The following is a 20,774-nucleotide window of genomic DNA, read 5'->3' on the forward strand; positions in this document are numbered from 1 at the left end:
TCCCCGTGGGGATGGGTCTGTCGCTGTATAACACTGGGGTATGGTCCCCGTGGGGATCAGTCTGTCGCTGTATAACACCAGGGTACAGTACCGGTGGGGAAGGGTCTGTCACTGTATAACACCGGGGTACAGCACCGGTGGGGACGGGTCTGTCATTGTATAACACTGGGGTACGGTACTGGTGGGGACGGGTCTGTCGCTGTATAACACGGGCTACAGTACCGGTGGGGACGGGTCTGTCGGTGTATAACATGGGGTACAGTACCGGTGGGGACGGATCTGTCGCTGTATAACACCAGGCTATGGCACTGGTGGGGATGGGTCTATCACTGAATAACACCGGGGTACGGTACCGGTGGGGACAGGTCTGTCGCTGTATAACACCAGGGTACGGTACCGGTGGGGACGGGTCTGTCGCTGTATAACACCGGGGTACGGTACTGGTGGGGACGGGTCTGTCGCTGTGTAACACCGGGGTACAGTACCGGTGGGGACGGGTCTGTCGCTGTGTAACACCGGGGTACAGTACTGGTGGGGACGGGTCTGTCGCTGTATAACGCCGGGGTACGGTACCGGTGGGGACGGGTCAGTCGCTGTATAACACCGGGGTACAGTACCGGTGGGGACGGGTCTGTCGCTGTGTAACACCGGGGTACAGTACCGGTGGGGACGGGTCAGTCGCTGTATAACACCGGGGTACGGTACCGGTGGGGACGGGTCCGTCGCTGTATAACACCGGGGTAAGGTACCGGTGGGGGCGGGTCTGTCGCTGTCTAACACCGGGGTACGGTACCGGTGGGGACGGGTCTGTCGCTGTATAACACCGGGGTACGGTACCGGTGGGGACGGGTCTGTCGCTGTCATTGTGCAAATGCAACTCTTTATCATCAGTCTAGTTTTGCTGAGTGATCTGCTTCTCCCACCTGCCAACACTTGGACTGTATCCCTCAATGCTTCAAGTGCTTTTCTGGACACTTCTTGAACGTTGCTGTTGTATCTGTCTCCACCACCTCCCCTGGCAGCCCGTTCCGGGTACCCATCCCTCTGTGTAAAAAACGTGCCTAGTAAATCTCCTTTAGCTTTCCTCCTCTCACCTTAAACTTATGTCCTCTTGTATTTGGCATTTCTACTCCGAGAGAAAGATTCCCACTGTCTACTCTAGCTATGCCTCTCATAACTTTATAAACCTCTATTAGGTCTCCCCTCAGCCTCCAACACTCCATAGGAAACGATCCAAGTCTGTTCAACCTCTCATTCTAGCTTATACTCTCTAATCCAGGCAGCGTCCTCTTCTGCATCCTCTCCAAAGCTTCCACACCCTTCCTGTAACGGGGTGACCAGAACTACACACAATACTCCAAGTGTGGCCCCACCAAATTTTTATACAGCTGCCACATGACTTCCTGACTCTGATACTCTATGCCCCTCACGATGAAGGCAAGCGTGCCGTACGCCTTCTTTACCACCCTATCTACTTGTGTGGCAACTTTCAGGGAGCTGTGGACTTGGACCCCAAGATCCCTCTGTACATCAGTGCTATTTAGGGTCCTGCCATTAACTGTGTACTTTCCCCTTGCATTTGACCTCCCAAAGTGCAACACCTCACCCTCACACACCCCTCATCATTTTATGTACCTCTGTCAGGTTCCAGGGAGAACAGACCCAGCCTCTCCAGTCTCTCCTCGTAACTGAAACATTCCATCCCAGGCAACACCCTGGGAAATCCCCTCTGCACCCTCTCCAGTGCAGTCACATCCTTCTTGTAGTGCGGTGACCAGAACTGTACACAGTGCTCCAGCTGTGGTCTGACCAACTATTTGTAAAGTTGGAATATGACCTCCCTGATCTTGTACTCAATGACCCTGTGGCCTGAGGCTGCCCCCCACACCATCAACAACTCCACCGATCTGTGTCATCTGTGAACTTACTGATCATGGCACCGACAGCCACATCCAGGTCATCCGTCTGGATTGGAATCATGGAGTTATACAGCGCAGAGAAAAGTCCTTCGGCCCAACTCATCCCTACGGACATACAAACAACCAGGATCCCAGCACCAACCCCTGTGGAACACCACTGGTCACAGGCTCCAACCACTAAAACAACCCTCTACCACCACCCTCTGTCTCCTATTGCCGAGCCAGTTTTGGATCCAATTTACCAACTTGCCCTGGGTCCCATGGGCCCGAATCTTTTGGACGAGTGTCTCGTGTTGTGAATCCTTATCGAAGGCCTTACTAAAGTTCATATGAACCAAATCTACTGCACTGCCCTCATCAATACACTTTGTTACCTCCTCAAACTATTATAGTTGCAGAGAAAGTGTAGTGCAGGTAGAAGAATAAAGTGCAAGGACCATAACGAGGTAAACTGAGAGAGTTCATCTTTATCATTTAAGAGATCTATATAAGAGCCTTATAACAGCAACCAGAACTGAATGCAATGCTCCAGATACGGCCAAACCAGAGTTTTATAAAGCTGCAACTCCTGACTCTTGAACACATTGCCTCAACTAATAAAGAGAAGCATGCCGCATGCCTTCTTTATCAACCTGTGCGGCCACTTTCTGGGAGCTATGGACTTGGACCCCAAGATCCCTCTGTACATCAACACTGTTAAGGGTCCGGCCATTTACTGTGTACTGTTCCCTGGACATTTGATCTCCCAAAGTGCAACATTTCACACTTGGCCAGATTAAACTCAGCTGATCTATATCCCGCTGTATCCTTTGGCAATCTTCTACACTATCCACAACACCACCAATCTTTGTATCGTCTGCAAACTAACCCACCCATCCACATTTTCATCCAGGGCATTTATATACATCACAAACAGCGGAGGGCCCAGGACAGATCCCTGCGGAACACCACTAGTCACAGACCTCCAGCCAGAATAAGTCCCATCGACCACTACCTTCTGTCTTCTATGGGCAAGCCAGTTCTGAATCCAAATGGCCAAGTCACCATGGATACCATGCATCTTAATCTTCTGGATGAGCCTCCCATGAGGGATGTTGTTGCATGCGTTACTGCAGCCCTGCACTACCCCCAGCACAACAGGTGCTGATGACTGCTGGACTGACCACTGCTCAATCCACTCCATTATCTCCAGCTGGCCCCAAAACATCTGCCTCAGCTACAAGTGTTGCCATAAGAAGATCAGGGTCTGAGCTCTCGAGGACCCCACAAAGACAGCTGTCCCACACAGCTCCTTACAGACAGCTCAGTGTCCCCAGACCAACAGGAGCCACAGAGCGTTCACGATATCTGGACAGGCAGAGTCATGGAGTCCCAGGGCTGCACAGCACAGAAACAGGCCCTTCGGCCCACCATGTCCGTGCCACATTAGGACCGCACCCTTCTATACCTTGCTTATTGAAGTGTCCGTCTAAATGTCCCTTCCACACAGTGCCACTCCCTCCTCTGGCAGTGAGCTCCAGATACCAACCCCTCTCTGTGTAAAACACTCACCCCTCATGTCCCCTTTAAATCTCCTACCCCTTACCTTAAACCTACCCCCTCTTGTTTTTGACTCCCCTACCAGAGGGTTTCTGATCATCTACCCATCTGTACTTCTCGTCATTTTATAAAACTCTATCGGATCACCTCTCAGCCTCCTTCGCTCCAGGGAGAACAGTCTCAGCCGATCCACTCTCTCCCCATAACTGTCGTCCTCCAATCCAGGCAACATCCTGGGGACTCTCTGCACTGAAGTCCTCCATAATTAGTGCCTGTGAAGAGACTTCACCTCCCCAGCAGAAAGCACCAGGACTGGTTTGATGACTGTGTGTGGGTGTGTGTGGATGTGTGTGTGGGTTTGTTCCAGTGTCTGTGTGGGTGTGTTCAGTGTGTCAGTGTGTGTGTGTGTGGGTCTGTGTCAGTGTGTGTGGGTATGTCTCAGTGTCTGTGTGAGTGCGTTCAGTGTGTGTCTGTGTGTGTGTCTGTATGTGGGCGTAAATGTGTGTGTGAGAGTGTGTCAGTGTCTGAGTGGGTGTGTTCAGTGTGTGTGTGTGTGTGTGAGTGTGTGTGTCAGTGTGGGTATGTCTCAGTGAGTGTGTGTGTGTGGGTCTGTGTCAGTGTGTGTGTCAGTGTGGGTATGTCTCAGTGAGTGTGTGGGTCTGTGTCAGTGTGTGTGTGTGGGTGTGTGTGTCAGTGTCTGTGTGGGTGTGTTCAGTGTGAGTGTGTGTGGGTGTGTGTGTCAGTGTCTGTGTGTGGGTGTGTGTGTCAGGGTGTGTGTGTGTGTGTGTGTGTGAGTGTGTTTCAGTGAATGTGTGAGTGTCTCTGTGAGTGTTGTAGATTTTGTTTATTCACTCCTGCACCAGGTGTGAGGTGCGGGTTTATTGATCAAATCCAATTTGACTGAAGAGGACGGATACAGTAAGCCGGGTGTGCTGAGCTGTGAAGAGCCCGGCCCCAGCTAAACGTATCCTGTTCCGTTTCAGCTGTGGTGGGCTGATAGTTTTCATGCAGGCATGATGTGCAGGGGGCAGTTCCTGGACCGTTAGCCCCTCTGACAATATATGTGTGTGTGTCTGTGTGTGTGGGTGGGTGTGTTTATGTGTCTCTGTGTGTGTGGATGTGTGTGTGTCTCCGTGGGTGTGGGCGTGTGTGTCTGTGTGTCTGTGTGTGTGTGTGTCTCTGCGTGTGTGTGTGTGCATGTGTGTGTGTGAGGGTGCGTGTGTGTGTATGGGTGTGTGTGGGGGTGTGCGTGTGTGTATGTGTGTGTGTGGAGTGTGTGTGTGCATGTGTGGGGGGATGCGTGTGTGTATGGGTGTGTGTGGGGGTGTGCGTGTGTGTATGGGTGTGTGTGGAGTGTGGGGGTGTGTGTGGGGGGTGGGTGCGTGTGTTTATGGGTGTGTGTGTGTGTGTGTGTGTGTGTGTGTAACCATGTGCATGCAACTGCTATTCAAAAATAAATTTGTCCTCGATCTGAGGCTGAGGAAAGGCTCAAACGGATGGGGATGTTGAAGTAACGCTGATCCACAGATGCAGAAGCCTTGTCGCTCTGATGGGTTTTACTTCCTGTTTTTTTTTTGCAAGCTGCTCTCTCAGGCGACAACCTCCTGTCTAATATCCTGTGTCAGTGCTGTCGATATGCAGCTTGTCAGCAGCACAGCTTCCGGCCTGATAGGCTGAACTCTGAGTTCCGCCAGAGTAACATTTGTGTTTATTTTTCTTAAAAGACTTGTTCAATCTAATCTAATTGAGTGTGTGTGAGGTCACTGAGTAAGTGTAGAGTGGTGGAGGGGACATCAAAAAGAGCATTTTAACTGTGGCCTCCTGACAGAGTCACAGTATCAGCCTGAAACTATTGGCTGTCACTCAGCAACACTGGTGTAACGTAGGACCAGGAGGAGGCCATTCACCCTCCAGCCTGTCCCACCCTCCACAACAGTCCCAGTAAAGCTGTGCCTGAACTGCCTCCCTGAAGCCCTTCATACGTTGGGTTAACAGGAACCCGCCCATCCCAGGGTTCAACCGACCCCTGACCCGTCGGCGGGCCAGGGTTCCAAATTTCTGAAGAATAGTTTTGGGACTTCACCCTGTGAGGGCCTGACACTGATGGTCAGACCTGCCCCAGTCTCAGGCTCCCAGCCCACAGAAAGGGCTCCTCTTGTTTAGTAATTGGCTCAGTGGCAGGAAGCAGAGGGTGATGGTCGAAGGTTGTTTCTCAGACTGGAGCCCTGTGTCTAGTGGTGTGCCACAGGGGTTGGTGCTGGGACCTTTGTTGTTTGTCATTTATATAAACAACTTGGACGTGAATGTACAAGGCATGGTTAGTAACTTTGCAGATGACACTAAAATAGCTGGTGTTGTAGACAGTGCAGAAGGTTATCAAAAATTACAGAGGGATCTTAATCAGCTGGGTAAGTGGGCCAAGGAATGGCAAATGGTGTTCAATCTGGATAAGTGGAAGGTGTTGCATTTTGGGAAGTGCATACAGTGAATGGTCGGGCCCTGAGGAGTGTTGTAGAACAGAGGGATCCAGGGGTACAGGTACGTGGTTCCCTGAATGTGGAGTCACAGGTAGACAGGGCGGTGAAGAAGGCGTTTGGCACGCTGGCCTTCGTCAGTCAGGGCACTGAGTACAAGAGTTGGGAAGTTATGTTGCACTTGTGTAAGACATTGGTGAGGCTGCACTTGGAGTGTTGTGTAGAGTTTTGGTCTCCCTGTTATAGGAAAATGTCATTAAACCAGGAAAAGACTGCAAAAATGTTGCCGGGACTCGAAGGCCTGAGTTACAGGGAGAGTTTGGGCAGGATCGGACTTTATTCCTTGGAGTGTAGGAGACTGAGGGGTGAACTGAAAGAGGTGTTTCAAATCATGAGGGACATCGAGAGGGTGAACGCATACAGTCTTTTTCCCAGGGAAAGGGAACCAAAAACTTAAGAGGGCACAGGTTTAAGGTGAGAGGGGAAAGATTTAAAAGGGACCTGAGGGGCAAGTTTTTCACACAGAGGGTGGTGGGTGTGTGGAGGAAGTGGTTGAGGCAGGTACATTAACAACATTTGAAAGACACTTGGACAGGTAGATGGACAGGAAAGGTTTAGAGGGATATGGGCCAAGTGTGGACAATGGGACTGGCTCAGGTTGGCACCATGGTCAGAATGGACCAGTTGGGCCGAAGGGCCTGTTTCAGTGCTGTAAGACTCTATGACTCTAGTTCTCTGGGATATCCTTGGAAGTGAGAGGAAGTGAAACTCTGGTTTGTTCAATCCCTCCTCGTAATTTAACCCAATAATTCTGCACTCCATTGCTGTCCTTGCAAAGTCGAGGCTTTCTGTTGTTGCAGCTTTAACCCTGTTTGTTCCTGATCCTCTCGACACTGAACATAGAACATAGAACACTACAGCACAGTACAGGCCCTTCGGCCCACAATGTTGTGCCGACATTTTATCCTGCCCTATCTAACCCTTCCCTCCCACATAGCCCCCCATTTCTCTATCATTCATGTGTCTATCTAAAAGTCTCTTAAATGTCCCTAATGTATCTGCCCCCACAACCTCTGCAGGCAGTGCGTTCCATGCACCCACCACTCTCTGTGTAAAAAACTTAGCCCTGACGTCCCCCTTATACCTTCCTCCAATCACCTTAAAATTATGCCCCTTTGTGTTAGCCATTTTCACCCTGGGAAAAAGTCTCCGACTATCCACTCGATCTATGCCTCTTATCATCTTGCACACCTCTATCAAGTCACCTCTCAGCCTCCTTCTCTCCAAAGAGAAAAGCCCTAGCTCACTCAACCTTTCCTCATAAGACATGCTCTCCAATCCAGGCAGCATCCTGGTAAATCTCCTCTGCACCCTCTCTAAAGCTTCCACATCCTTCCTATAATGAGGTGACCAGAACTGAACACAATACTCCAAGTGTGGTCCAACCAGAGTTTTATAGAACTACAACATTACCTCGTGGCTCTTGAACTCAATACTCCGACTAATGAAGGCCAACACACCATGTGCCTTCATAATAACCCTATCGACCTGTGTGGCAACCTTGAGGGATCTATGGACGTCAAACCCAATATCCCTCTGTTCCTCCACAGTGCAAAGAGAGTCCTGCCATTAACCCTGTATTCTGCTTTCAAATTCAATCTTCCAAAGTGTATCACCACACTTTTCTGGTTGAACTCCATCTGCCACTTCTCAGCCTAGGTCTGCATCCTATCAATGTCCTGTTGTAATCTACAGCAGCCTTCTACACTATCCATAACACCACCAACCTTCATGTCATCAACAAACTTATTAACCCACCTTTCCACATTCTAATCCAAGTCATTTATAAAAGTCACAAACAGCAGGGGTCCCAGATCACTGGTCACCAATCTCCGGGCAGAATACGCTCCATCTACCACCACCCTCTGTCTTCCATGGGTGAGCCGATTTTGAATCAACACAGCCAAGTTTCCCTGGATCCCATGCCTCCTGACTTTCTGAATGAGCCTTCCATGAGGAACCTTATCAAAGGCCTTACTAAAATCCATGTCACCACATCCACTGCTCTACCTTCATCAATGTGCTTTGTCACATCCTCAAAGCGTTCAATCAGGCTCGTGAGGCACGACCTACCCCTCACAAAGCCATGCTGACTGTCCCTAATCAGCCTATGCTTCTCCAAATGCCCATAAATCCTGTCTCTAAGAATCTTCTCCAGTAATTTGCCCACCACTGAAGTAAGACTCACTGGTCTGTAATTCCCAGGGTTATCCCTTCTCCCTTTCTTAAACAAAGGAACAACATTTGCCACCCTCCAATCATCTGGTACTCTTCCTGTGGCCAGTGAGGATGCAAAGATCATTGCCAAAGGTGCAACAATCTCTTCCTTAGCTTCCCGTAATAACCTTGGATATATCCTGTCCGGCCCCGGTGACTTATCTATCCTAATGTTTTTCAAAAGTTCCAGCACATCCTTTCCTCATGTCGACATGCCCTAGAATATGAGTCTGTTGTACCCCATCCTCACGAACGTCAAGATCTCTCTCTCTGGTGAATACTGAAGCGAAGTATTCATTAAGGACCTCCCCTACTTCTTCCGACTCCAGGCACATGTTTCCTCTTCTAACCCTGATCGGTCCTTCCCTCACTCTAGTCATCCTCCTATTCTTCACATATGTGTAGAACTCTTTGGGGTTTTCCTTAACCCTACTCGCCAAGGACTTCTCATGCCCTCTTCTAGCTCTCCTAAGTCCATTCTTAAGCTTCCTCCTTGCTACTTTGTAACTCTCCAGAGCCCTGTCTGATCCATGCTTTCTAAACCTTAGGCAAGCTTCTTTCTTCCTCTACATCTTGTGTCAACCATGGTTCCTTCACTCTACCATCCTTCCCCTGCCTCGATGGGACAAACCTATCCAGAACCCCATGCACGTACTCCCTGAACAAGCTCCACACTTCCGCTGTGCACTTCCCCAAGAACGTTCCTGTCTCTTTCCAGGAAAGGCCATCTTTAATATGTACCACATACTTAATCTGTACCACTTCGGCCCCCTCAACAGTTCCTCAAATCTCTCATCCCAGGAGCCCTCACAGCCTAATGTGTATCACCAGTTTTCTTTGTTGACTGAACCTGTCCTCCCTCTGTTCTGGAGTTGGCACCTAGTGCCAGCCCGAAGACTCAGAATCAGGTTTATTGTCACTGACTTACACAATATGAAATGTTTTACGGCAGCAGTACAGTGTAAAGACATAAAATTACTATAAATTTAAAAAATAATGAACAGTGCAAAAGGAATAACGAGGTAGTGTTCATGGTTTCATGGACCGTTCAGAAATCTGATGGCGGAGGGGAAGAAGCTGTTCCTGAATCGTTGAGTGTGGGTCTTCAGGCTCCTGTACCTCCTCCCTGATGGTAGTAATGAGAAGAGAGCGTGTCCCGGGTGGTGAGAGTCCTTAGTGATGGATGCCGCCTTCTTGAGGCACTGCCTCTTGAAGATGTCCTCAGTGGCGGGGAGGGTTGTGCCCGTGATGGAGCTGGCTGTAGCTTCATAGGCATGTTCCAATGAGGCAGGGGAGTCACGAGAGGATACAGGGACCGTGGTGTACAAAGGCTATAATAAATCTAGTCAAAAGGAAAAGAAAAGCTTACAAAAGGTACAGAGAGCTAGGTAATGTTAGAGATCTGGAAGAGTATAAGGCTAATAGGAAGGAGCTTAAGAAGGAGATTAGGAGAGCCAGAAGGGGACATGAGAAGGCCTTGGTGGGCAGGATTAAGGAAAACCCCAAGGCATTCTACAGGTATGTGAAGAGCAAGAGGATGAGATGCGAAAGAATAGGGCCTATCAAGTGCAGCAGTGGGAAAGTGTGTATCGATCCGGAAGAAATAGCGGAGGTACTTAATGAATACTTTACATCAGTATTCACTACGGAGAAAGATCTGGGGGATTGTAGTGGGGACTCGTAGTGGGCTGAAAAGCTTGAGCATGTAGATATTAGGAAAGAGGAGGTGCTGAAACTTTTGGAAAGCATCAAGGTGGATAAGTCGCCGGGACCAGATGAGATGTACCCCAGGCTGCTGTGGGAGGCGAGGGAAGAGATTGCGGAGCCTCTGACGATGATCTTTGCATCGTCGATGGAGACAGGAGAGGTTCCAGAAGATTGGAGGGTTGCGGATGTTGTTCCCTTATTCAAGAAAGGGAGTAGGGATAGTCCAGGGAATTATAGACCAGTGAGTCTTACCTCAGTGGTTGGTAAGCTGATGGAGAAGATCCTGAGAGGCAGGATTTATGAACATTTGGAGAGGTATAATATGATTAGGAATAGTCAGCATGGCTTTGTCAAGGGCAGGTCCTGCCTTACGAGCCTGATTGAATTTTTTGAGGATGTGACTAAACACATCAATGAAGGGAGAGCAGTAGATGTAGTGTATATGGATTTCAGCAAGGCGTTTGATAAGGTACCCCATGCAAGGCATATTGAGAAAGTAAGGAGGCACGGGATCCAAGGGGACATTGCAGTGTGGATCCAGAACTGGCTGGCCCACAGAAGGCAAAGAGTGGTTGTTGAAGGGTCGTATTCTGCGTGGAGGTCGGTGACCAGTGGTGTACCTCAGGGATCTGTATTGGGACCCTTACTCTTTGTGATTTTTATAAACAACCTGGATGAGGAACTGGAGGGTTGTGTTAGTAAGTTTGCTGATGACACAAAGGTTGGGGTGTTGTGGATAGTTTGGAGGGCTGCCAGAGGTTACAGAGGGATAGATAGGATACAGAGTTGGGCTGAGAAGTGGCAGATGCAGTTCAACCCAGATAAGTGTGAAGTTGTTCATTTTGGTAGTTCAAATATGATGGCAGAATATAGTATTAATGGTAGGACTCTTGGCAGTGTGGAGGATCAGAGGGATCTTGAGGTCCGAGTCCATAGGACGCTCAAAGCAGCTGCGCAGGTTGACTCTGTGGTTAAGAAGGCATATGGTGTATTGTCCTTCATCAATTGGGGAATTGAATTTAGGAGCCGGGAGGTATTGTTGCAGCTATATAGGTCCCTGGTCAGACCTCACTTGGAGTACTGTGCTCAGTTCTGGTCGCCTCACTACAGGAAAGATGTGGAAGCCATAGAGAGGGTGCAGAGGAGATTTACAAGGATGCTGCCTGGAATGCGGAGCATGCCTTATGAAAGCAGGTTGAGGGAACTTGGCCTTTTCTCCTTGGAGTGACGGAGGATGAGGGGAAACCTGATAGAGGTGTATAAGATGATGAGAGGTATTGATAGGGTAGATAGTCAGAAGCTTTTCCCCAGGGCTGAAATGGTTGCCACAAGAGGACATAGGTTTAAGGTGCTGGGGAGTAGATATAGAGGAGATGTCGGGTAAGTTTTTTACTCAGAGAGTGGTGAGTGTGTGGAATGGGCTGCCGGAAATGGTGGCGGATGTGGATATGATAGGGTCTTTTCAGAGACTGTTGGATAGGTACATGGAGCTGAGAAAAATAGAGGGCTATAGGTAAGCCTAGTAACTTCTAGGGTAGGGACATGTTCGGCACAACTTTGTGGGCTGAAGGGCCTGAAATGTGCTGTAGGTTTTCTATGTTTCTATGTTAACCTTTCCAATCCATGTGCCCGTCAAAGTGTCTTTTCAAAGTTCCTATTGTACCTGCCTCAACCACTTCCTCTGGCAGCTCGTTCCATATACAGATCACTTTCTGGGTGGACAAGTTGCCCCTCTGGTTCATATTAAATCTTTCCCGTCTCACCTTAAACCTGTGCCCTCTAGTTCTTGACTCCTGAACCCTGGGAAAAAGACTGTATGCATTTACCTTGTCTATACCCCTCAAAATTTTATGCACCTTGATCGGATCACCCCTCGTTCTCCTATGCGCCAAGGAAAAAAGTCCCAACCTGTCCAACCTCTCCCCATAACTCAGTTCCTCGAGTCCCAGCAACATCCTCGTAAATCTCCTCTGCACTCTTTCCAGTTTAATAACATCTTTCCTACAGCAGAGCAACCAAAACTGAACACAATACTCCAAGTGCGACCTCATTAAGTCTTGTACAATCACACCATGACCTCCCAGCTTCTATATTCAATGCCCTGACTGATGAAGGCCAGCATGCCAAATGCCTTCTCCACCACCCTGTCTGCCTGTGTCACCTGTGTCATGAAAGTTCCTCGGTCCCCCTGCTCTACAATACTCTCCAGGGCCCCGCCGTTCACTATGAAAGTCCTACCTTGACTTCCTAAAATGCAACAACCTGCACTTATCTGAATTAAACTCCATCTGCCATTCCTCAGCCCACTGACCCAGCTGATTAAGATCCCTCAGTAATTTTTTGTAACCTTCTTCACTGCCAATGACACCACCTACTGTAGTGTCATCTGCAAATGTACGATCCATGCCTTGCACATTCTTATCCAAATCACTGATGGAAGTGACAGACAACAATGGGCCCAGCACCGAGCCCTGGGGAACACCACTCGTCACGGGTCTCCAGTCCGAGAAGCAACCTTCCACCATCACCCTCTGCTTCCCACCGTCAAGCCACTTCTGTATCCAATTAACCAGCTCTCCCTGGATCCCATTCAATCCAACTTTCCATAGCAGCCGACCATGCGGGACCTTCTCAAAGACTTGCTGAAGCCCATGTAGACCACGTCTACTGTCTGCCCTCATCTTGGTCACTTCTTCAAAAAACTCAATCAAGTTCATGAGACGTGATCTCCCACACACAAAGTTGCGCTGACTATCCCTAATTAACCCCTGTCTTTCCAGATGTACATATGTCTTAGAATCCCCTCCAGTAACTTACCTACCACAGATGTTAGACTTACTGGTCTATAGTTCCCAGGTTTTTCTTTACAGCCCTTCTTAAATAAAGGCACAACATTCACCACCCTCCAGTCTTCTGGCACCTCACCCGTCACTAACAATGATGCGTATATCTCAGCCAGGGCTCCCGCAATTTCTTCTCCAGCTTCCCACAGTGTTCTTGGATGTACCTGATCAGCCCTGGAGATTTATCTACCTTCATACGTTTTAAGACACCCAGCACCTCCTCTGCTGTAATGCAGACTGTCCCTAACATCTCCCCATTAACTATCGCAAGGTCCGAAGTCTTCATGTCTTTCTCCACGGTAAAAACAGAGGAGAAATACTCATTGAGGACCTCACCCATCTCCTGCGGCTCCACACAGAGGTGTCCACTTTGGTCTTTGAGGGGCCCTGTTCTCTCTCCAGTTACTCCTTTTCCCTTAATACACATCAAATCTCTTTGAATTCTCCTTAATCTTCTCTGCCGAAGCTCTCTCGTGCCACCTTTGTGCCCTCCTGATTTCCTTCTTGAGTACACTCCTGCATCCCCTGTACTCCTCCAGGGATACACTTGATCCCAGCTGCCTGTACCTGACCCATGCCTCCTCCTTTTTCCTGACTAGATCCTCAACATCCCTCGTCATCCAGGGTTCCCTACCCCTGCCAGCCTTGCCCTTCACTCTAACAAGAACATGCAGACCTTGAACACTCGATATCTCACGTTTAAAAGCCTCCCACTTGCCGGAGGTCCCTTTACCAACAAACGATCTATTCCAATCAACCTTTGCAAGTTCCTGTCTAATACGGTCAAAATTTGCCTTGCCCCAATTTAGAACTTGAACCTGTGGACCAGATCTGTCCCTTTCCATAACTAGTTTAAAACTAATAGAACTGTGGTCACTGGTACCAAAGTGACACCTCAGTCACCCGGCCCACCCTATTACCCAAGAGTAGGTTGAGCTTTGCCCTCTCCCTAGTCGGGCCCTCTCTATATTGCCTGAGGGAACTTTCCTGAACACACTTAACAAATTCCACCCCATCGAAGCCCTCAGCACGATGGCAGTGCCAGTGTATGTTAGGAAAGTTAAACTCCCTTTCTGTGATAACTTTCCACAATTCCCTGCATATTTGTTCCTCTAATTCCCGTTGGCTAATTGGGTGCCTCTAGTACAATCCCAGCAAGGTGATCATCCCCTTCTTATTTCTCAGCTCCACCCGTGAAGACCCACTGGACGATCCCTCAGTAATTTCATCTCGGAGAACTGCCGGGACGTTCCCCTTAATCAGAAATGTAACTCCCCCTCCTCTCTTTCCCCCACCTCTATCCCCGCCCACAGCCCCTGTACCCTGGGACATTGAGCTGCCAGTCCCGTGCCTCCATTCGCCATGTGTCTGTAATGGCTGTAATATCCCAGTCCCACGTAGCTTTCTGTGCCCTGAGTTCATCTGCCTTACCTGTCAGACCTCCTGCACTGAAATAAATGCAACTTGATCCACAGACTTTCCTCGCTCCCTGCTGTTTCCCTGCCTGCCCTGTCTCTTCAACTTGCTGTCAATGACCCCTACATCACTTTCCAGCCTTTCATTTGCCTCCCTGATGCTTGGGATCCCACCCCCTGTCAAACCAGTTTTGGCCCTCCCTAGTAGGACCAGCACACCTGCCTGCCAGGATATTTGTCCCCCTCCAGTTCAGGTATAACCTGTCCCTCTTGTACACATCACCTCTGCACCAGAAGTGATCCCAGTGGTCCAAGAATCTGAATCCCTGCCCCCCTGCACCAATTCTCCAGTCACACATTCAGCTGCCATAACCTCCTATTCTTCCCCTCACCAGCACGTGGCACCGGGAGAAATCCGGAGGTTACTGCCCTGGAGGTCCTGGATCTTAACTTCTTCCCGAGCTCCCTATATTCACCCCACGGGACCTCATCCCTTTCCCCACCTCTGTCATTGGTGCCAATGTGCACAGTAACTTCTGGCTGCTCACCCTCCCCTTTGGGAATGTTCTGCAACTGCTCAGAGACATCCCAGACCCTGGCACCAGGGAGGTAACACACCATACTAGAGTCCCTTTTGCAGCCACAAAATCTCCTGTCTCTCCCCTGAACTATCGAGTTTCCTGTCACTAAAGTCCTTTCTGCCTTCACCCTTTCCTGCTGAGCCTCGGAGCCAGTCATGGTGCCACAGACCTGCTACTGCTGCTGCTTTCTCCTGAACGGTCATACCCCCCCCCCCCCCCCCCCCAAAACGGTATACTTGTTTTCTCGAGCAATCGCCACAGGGGAATCCTGCACCACCTGTCTACCCCCTTTACCTTTCCTGGTGGTCACCCAGTTACTTTATGCCTGTACCTTAGGTGTGACCACCTCACTAAAACACCTTTCTATGATGCTCTCAGCCTCTCGAATGATCCTGAGTGTGTCCAGCTCCTTCCTCTGATGCCAAATCAAACTAAATCTCTTCTGCCTGAACATGATCCACATCCCTCCATCCCCTAACAGCATCTTAAAGCCCTCTATCATATCCGCCTCCACCCCCACACCTGGCAGCGCATTCCAGGCACCCACCCCTCTCTGTGTAAAACACTTGCCCCGCACATCTCCTTTGAACTTTCCCCCTCTCACCTTAAATGCATGTCCTTCAGTACTTGATATTTTGACCCTGGGAGAAAGATTCTGACTGTCCACCCTGTCCATGCCAAGTTCCAGGATTTCCCAGTGCCCTGGCTTATGTTCATCCCTCAATCACACTCATGTGTTCATATTTATATTTCCTTACAACAGAGAAGGAGGCTATTCAGCCCATTGCGTCTCTGTCAGCTGGTCATCCCATCAATCCCATTCCCCACTCATTTCCCAGTAACCCATTCCCCCCACGCTCCCATCAACACTCCCCAGATTCTACCCCTCACCCATACACTGGGGGAAATTTACAGCAGCCAATTAACCCACCGACCCGCACGTCTTTGGGATGTGGGAGGAAACCAGAGCACCCGGGGGAAACCCACGGAATCACAGGGAGAACGTGCAAACTCCACACAGACAGCGCCGGAGGTCGGGATCGAACCCGGGTCTCTGGCGCTGTGAGGCAGTGGCTCTACCCGCTGTGCTACCATGCTGCCCTGGAAAAGTTGACATCAAGCAGCATCATAAACAAGTCATTTGGCCATTGTCACATTGTTGTCGGGCCTCACTGTGCACACATTGTTGTTTCCTATTATTGCAATGGCGACCACATATCAAAAGTGTCTGACACACTTTGAATTCTTGAGGATGTGACAGGTGATCTAGAAACGTATGTCTACTCTCGTAGTTACAGTGGCACTGGTAGCCCCTTCATGGTGTGGGTGATTCACTGTGCCCAAGGCCAGGCTGTTGTCTTGAATTTGTAATCTTGAATCCTTTCTTTTCTACCTCCTACAGACATGTTCAGACCCCAAGACAAAGCTGCCATACTTAACAGAGAAGAACATGGAGTCTGCTATCAAATGCATCACCAGGAAATTTCCAACAATTGATATACGGGCCAACAGTGTAAGTAGCCCTCACCGGTAGAGTTTCTTGACACAGTATGTAGGTAGTCTAACCAGGGAAAGGGCCAGACTGGATCTTGTATTGGGGAATCAGCCTGGCCAGGTGATCGGAGTTTCAGTGGGAGAGCACTTTGGGAACAGTGATCACAACTCTGTAACAGACAGTTATGGATAAGGATGAGACTGGTCCTAGGGGGGAAAGAGCTAAATTGGGGAAAGGCTAATTCCAACAATATTAGGCAGGAGCTGGGGAGAGGAGATTGGGAGCAGCTGTTACTGGGTAAGTCCACATCTGCATGTGGGAGTCACATAAAGACCAGCTGGTTAGAATTCAGGACCAACTTGTTCCTGTGAGGAAGGAAGACAGGGATGGCAGAGTTCAGGAACACTGGATGACGAGAGATGTTGTAAGTTTAGTCAAAATGTAAAAGGAAGCATATGTCAGGTTTTGGAAGCTGAAATCAGAGGGGCCCTTGAGGAATATAAAGGAAGCTGGAGAGAACTTAAACAGGGAATCAGGAGGGGTAAAGGGACCATGAAATGTCCTTGGCGAGTGGGATTAAAGAGAATCCCAAGGCATTTTGTATGTACATTAAAAACATGAGGGTAAGTAGAGAGGGGGGAGGACCACTGAAGGACAAAGCAGGGAATTTATGTCTGCATCCAGAGGAAGTGGGCAAGGTACTAAACAAGTACTTTGCATCGTTATTCACCAAGGAGAAGGACATGGAGGACAGTGAGATCAGGGAGGGGTACGCTGATATTCTAGGGAATACTGATATCAAGGAGGAGGAGGTGTTGGGTCTCCTGAAGAACATTAAGGTGGATAAGTCCCCAGGGCCTGGTGGGATCTATCCCAGGTTATTGAGAGAGACAAGAGAGGAGATTGCTGGGGCCTTGACAGAGATCTCTGTATCCTCTTTAGTCACAGGCGAGGTCCCAGAGGACTGGAGAGAAGCCAATGGTGTTCCTCTGTTTAAGAAAGGCAACAGAGACAAACCAGGAAATTATTGGCTGGTGAGCCTGCCGTCAGTGGTGGGGGAATTATTGGAGAAGATTCTTAGAAATAGGATTTACCCACATCTGGAAAAGCATGGACTTATTAGAGATCGTAAGAATGGCTTTGTACAGGGGAGGTCATGTCTTACAAACTTCATTGAGGAGGTGACGAAGATGATTGATGAGTGTAGGGCAATGGATGTTGTCTACATGGACTTTGGTAAAGCTTTTGACAAGGTCCTTCAGGGTAGGCTGAGCCAGAAGATTAAGGCACGTGAGATCCATGGTGATTTGGGAGATTGGATTCAAAATTGGCTTGGAAATAGGTAGTGGTGGAGGGTGTTATTCTGACTGGAGGTCTGTGACCAGTGGTATTCCGCAGGGATCGGTGCTGGGACCCCTGTTGTTTGTGATGCCTAGAGGTGATTTGGATGAAAAAGTTTGCCGATGACACAAAACTTGGTGGAGTTGTGGGATAGTGAGGAAGGTTGTGAAAGGATTCAGCAGGATGTAGACCAGTTAGAAATGTGGGCAGAGAAATGGCAGATGGAGTTTAATCTGGACAAGTGTGAGGTCTTGCACTTTGGAAGGTCAAATGTAAGAGGAAAGTGTACAGTTAATGACAGGACCCTTGGGAGCATTGATATACAGAGGGATCTTGGGGTGCAAGTCCATAGCTCCCTGAAAGTGGCAACACAGGTGGATAAGGTGGTAAAGAAGGTGTACGGCATACTTGCCTTCATTGGTCGGGGCGTTGAGTATAAAAGTTGGTAAGTTATGTTCCAGCTGTATAAAACTTTGGTGAGGCCACACTTGGAGTATTGTGTGCAGTTCTGGTCGCCCCGTTACAGGAAGGATGGGGAGGTCTTGGAGAGGGTGCAGAAGAGGTTCACCAGGATGCTGCCTGGATTAGAGGGCATGTGCTATATGGGGAGGTTAGACAAACTTGTGTTGTTTTCTGTGGAGTGTTGAATCCAAGGGGAGACCTGATAAAACTATGAGAGGTATAGATAGGGTAGACGGTCAGAGTCTGTTCCCAGGGTGGATATGTGGAATACTTGAGGGCATGGGTTTAAGGTGAGAGAAGGAAAGTTTGAAGGAGATTTACAGGGCCAGTTTTTTACACAGAGTGTGAGGTGGCTGGAACAGGCTGCCAGGGGAGGTGGTAGAAGCAAAGAAGACAGCAATATTAAGATGCATTTAGACAGATACACAGACAGGCAGGGAATGGAGGGATGTCGATCATGTGCAGGTGGATGGGATGTTTAAATTGACATCGTGATTGGCACAGTCATGGTGGGCCGAAGGGCCTGTTCCTGAGCTGTACTGTTCTATGTTCTATCCTGGTGAACCTCTTCTGTACCTTTTCCAAAGCCTACACACCCTTCCTGTAAGGCAGCAACTAGAACTGCATAGAGTACTCCAAAAATGGCCCGACCAAAATTTTATACAGCGACAACATGACTTGCCAACTTTTATACTCAACGCCCCGACTGATGAAGGCAAGTATACCGTACACCACCTTTACCACCCTGTCCACTTGTGTTGTCACTTTCAGGGAGCTCTGGACTTGCACCTCTGGGTCCCTCGGTACATCAATGCTCCCAAGGATCCTGCCATTTACTGTGTACTTTGCCCTTACGTATGACCTCCCAAAGTGCAACACGTCACACTTGTCTGGATTAAACTCCATCTGCCATTTCTCTGCCCATAACTGTAACTGATCTAGATCCTTTGACAACCTTCCTTACTACTCACAAATCCACCAATTTTCATGTTGTCTGCAAACTTACCGATCAGCCCATGTACATTTTCATCTGGGTCATTTATATAGATATCACAAACAGCAGAGATCCCAGCACGGATCCCTGAGGAACACCACCGGTCACGGACCTCCAGCCTGAGAAACACCGTCCACCACTACCCTCTGCCTTCTATGGCCAAGTATGGATGGGTACTTAATGGTTGGCATAGACATGGTGGGCCAAAGGGCCTGTCCTGTGCTGTATTACACTATGACTCTCTGTGACTCTGTTTAATCCATTCTTCATTGCCAGAGTCAGCTCAGCATCATCCAGAAGGAAAAGTCTGAAGTTCTGAAGAATGTGACCAATTTCTACCAATCATTTGTGGATGTCATGGAGCTTCGGGTAAGTCTGTAGCTTAATGTCACTGTCAGTTTTGCAGTTACCACAGGCCATGTAAGTGAAGGGTTAAAGTGTGTTGAATGAGGATATGGAGATGAGACATCTACCAACAACCCAATTCATTACCTGGGGTCATGCACCATGCATTGATACACTGACAAATGTGGTGGGTGTACCACATTCTAACCCTCAGTGATGCCCTGGAGCCATTCCAACACAAGATTCTAACTATTTACCCTTGACATTCAGTGTATCATTAACTCCAAGACCCCACCATCAACAGCATGGGATCTCCATTGACCAACCGGACCAGCTGCACAAGGAAGGTCCGAGGCTGGGGCATCCTGTCCTGACACCCCGTGGACTTTTCACCATCCACTTCAATCTTCGATTGCAGGGCGGTGAAATGTTTTTCCCTCTGGAATGAAACGTACCAATGAGCGTTACTGGGCTGTTTCCCATCACTCCAGGCTCATTCACCCTTGTAACCGTGTCGCAGATCTAGGTCAGTCTGTGCAGGATGACGTCATTGCTTTTGGACCATTACTGGGGACGTTGGGCCACGTTACCCTGGGACGCCCATCACTGGTCACACTGGTCACAGGCTGGACTTCCTCAGTCAGGGAATTCCTGCCCAATTCCCCTCACAGTGCAGTGAGCACCACCCCTGCTGATCTGCCCCAACACCAAAACTTCACACCTCCCCCATTCCAGCCCCTCTCCTCCATCACCCTGACCCCTCGTCACACCCCTGGGATCTGTCCCACCAGTGAAGCTGGGTTCTATAGCCTCCTTCATGCACCAACTCCCTCCCCTCGTGTCAGAGGAACAGCTGCCGCACCTTTCCCACTTCCTGCGCCTCGGGCACACATCATGGTTACAGCGAGGGTCAGTGGCTGGCACGTTCTGGACCATGAAGGTTGAAACATGAGGTTAATATTGCAGTCAAGAATGAAGCAGAAAACAGGAAGTACTGAGCTGAACTGATAAAAGGAAATGATGGCAAAGGCCAAGTTGAAGTAACGCAACAGGGAACTCAAAAGTTTATCGTAAACACATAGAGGAAGGGTGTGGCTGATTAGTGGTCACAAAGGAGATGACGTTGGGAGTGATGAGGGTGTGAGTGAGTTACTGAATGAGCAACGTGCATCTGTCCTCACTGGAGGAGGGGACAGAGTTGGTGTGGCAGTCGAGGAGGCAGGAGCAATGGTGTCTGGATCAGAACCGAGGCACCGTCACAGAGGGTCAGGCTGGTCCCCATGGTCAAGGGAGGGAGGGAAGGGTGGGACTTGGAAATTCGACCCACAGTATTTATATCTTTGCTGGACCCAGCCCATCTGGCATCACCACACTTGTGTTCA

At 49.2% G+C, this 20,774-nt stretch overlaps 1 protein-coding gene across 1 annotated transcript in view; it reads left to right on the forward strand.

Moving 5' to 3' along the window:
• Positions 1-20,774, forward strand: part of LOC127566986 (nck-associated protein 1-like) — a 120,490-nt gene that overhangs the window by 11,678 nt on the left and 88,038 nt on the right. The window contains exons 3-4 of the mRNA XM_052009573.1: positions 16,158-16,268; positions 19,324-19,416. Coding sequence (XP_051865533.1) covers positions 16,158-16,268; positions 19,324-19,416 — 204 coding nt within the window. The remainder of the gene's footprint in view (positions 1-16,157; positions 16,269-19,323; positions 19,417-20,774) is intronic.

Source organism: Pristis pectinata, chromosome X, assembly GCF_009764475.1.
Source record: "Pristis pectinata isolate sPriPec2 chromosome X, sPriPec2.1.pri, whole genome shotgun sequence".
NCBI lineage: Eukaryota > Metazoa > Chordata > Chondrichthyes > Rhinopristiformes > Pristidae > Pristis > Pristis pectinata.